Source organism: Schistocerca gregaria, chromosome 3 (genome assembly GCF_023897955.1).
Source record: "Schistocerca gregaria isolate iqSchGreg1 chromosome 3, iqSchGreg1.2, whole genome shotgun sequence".
Classification (NCBI taxonomy): domain Eukaryota; kingdom Metazoa; phylum Arthropoda; class Insecta; order Orthoptera; family Acrididae; genus Schistocerca; species Schistocerca gregaria.
This window is the reverse complement of record NC_064922.1, coordinates 875,119,274-875,121,072: the sequence shown is the minus strand read 5'-3', so window position 1 is coordinate 875,121,072 and position 1,799 is coordinate 875,119,274. Positions and strand designations below refer to the sequence as shown.

The 1,799-nt window shown below is 33.9% G+C and overlaps 1 protein-coding gene across 1 annotated transcript; it reads left to right on the top strand.

The window, feature by feature from the left end:
- The first annotated feature begins 638 nt into the window (after nt 1-638).
- Nucleotides 639-1,481, top strand: LOC126355646 (uncharacterized). The gene is made up of 3 exons (XM_050006011.1): nt 639-788; nt 912-1,024; nt 1,256-1,481. Exons 1-3 carry the CDS (start codon nt 639-641, stop codon nt 1,479-1,481), a joined length of 489 nt encoding a protein of 162 aa, XP_049861968.1.
- Nucleotides 1,482-1,799: the final 318 nt, after the last annotated feature.

Here is a 1,799-nt window from a genome sequence, read left to right as displayed (position 1 = left end):
CGATGTTGTTTACCTGCCAAGTATTCTTCACAAGTGGCAAACTCATCAATGAAGCTCAATCCTTTAAGTGAGAAAAACTCTTTCACATATGTATCAATATTGACTGACAAAAGCTCACTAGTGTCATTAGTGTCAATAATAATGTGTGTTTTATCTGCACACATCAAAGTAAAACATTAACAGTTCTGATTGTGTTCCATTTAGTGAAACCAACATATGATACACTTTCTCGACAAATTTTTATAATGCATGAACTTCACTTTTACTGTTCAAGAATTCAAATTGTTTCTTGTTTAACACTAAACACATATTTTTGTCTAACACAGTTCCTACAGGAAACGGGACTGAATTTCAGTTCAGGCACAAGAAGTATTGTTTTGATAAATTTTAATCCATTTCATGCATACAGTTCCACAGTACCAACGCCAAACACGCCAAGAAGTTTACTGTCACCCACAGATACTTTCACTGAGATTAGCACAATATCCAGTTTTGTAAACAGTTCACTAATGCAGCACTTTCGTACAGTCTTCCCCAAAGTAGACTATCAGAAAAAGCAGGGTCACAGTAAGAAATTGATTACAAAAGAAATAATTGAACTCAAGACCAGAGCAAAGGAACTCATATAATCAGGAAATATGGAAACATATAAACAGTATCAGAAGAAGTATAGGCAATTAACAAGAAAAGCAAAAGTTATTTCAGTAAACAGACCCACAGGATATTCAAATCAAAAAAGCAAAACAACATGGCATATAACCAACAGTGAAAGATATCGCCAAAACAGTGTAAAAATCAGCAATTTCATTAAATCAATTAGAATGAATTACAGATGAAACAAAACTTGCTAATATACTAAACAACAACTTTATAGATGTAGTAAATAATTTAAAAGGGGAAAAAACCATCAGTGGTTGAACCATGCTAAAACATGTGGCCAACCATCTCCCTCAATGTTCCTGGAACCAGTGACGAAAACAGAACTCATCAAAATAATCCAGAAATTTAAACCTAAAAGTCTGCGGTAGATGATGAAGTATAAAATTATTATTAAGAAATGCAAATGAAGAAATAATCAAAACTCTTTTAGATATTGCAAACTGCTCATTTCTAGAAGGAGTATCCCCAGAAAAATTAAAACTAAGCAAACACGTACCAATATTTAAGAGAGGAGACGAAAATGATGCAAATATTACATACTTGTGTCTTTAATCTCTGGTTTCCCAAAAAAACTAGAGATTCTCATGCATTGTAGGTGGACAACATTTCTGGAGAAACACAATATTCTGATTCCAACACAACATGGTTTCCAAAATGAGAAATCTACAGAAACCAGCATATCAAGCCTCACAGAATCCGTTATAGATTCATTAGACAAAAGAAACTCTGCGCCTGCTATGTTTCTGGATTTGTCTAAAGCGATTGACATAATCATCTGCACTTCACTTATTGAAAAACTAGAAAGCTACTGTATTCGTTGACATGCAGTCAAGTGGATAAAATCATAGAACAGCAACAGAAAGCAGTATATGGAAACAAAAATGGGGTGCAGATTTGAAATCAGACATATTAAGTATGGAGTGCCTCAAGGATCTGCACTTGGCACACTTCCATTCAACCTATTTGTGAGAACGTTAAAAAAATACCATATGAAGATGACATGACACTAATGAATGTAGAAAAAAATCTGGTAACACTGGACAGAAGTGCGTTTACGTCGATAAATAACACAGCACAGTGGCTTATGCAAAACGACTTAATTTTAAATTTAAAAATCACAATGTTCATGGTGTTCACAA

Coding starts and splice junctions, on each gene's coding strand:
- LOC126355646 (XM_050006011.1), top strand. CDS start 639: ATGGAAACATATAAACAGTATCAGAAGAAGTATAGGCAATTAACAAGA. Junction 789..911: donor AAAGATATCGCCAAAACAGT/GTAAAAATCAGC, acceptor AAAAACCATCAG/TGGTTGAACCATGCTAAAAC. Junction 1,025..1,255: donor TTTAAACCTAAAAGTCTGCG/GTAGATGATGAA, acceptor CATGCATTGTAG/GTGGACAACATTTCTGGAGA.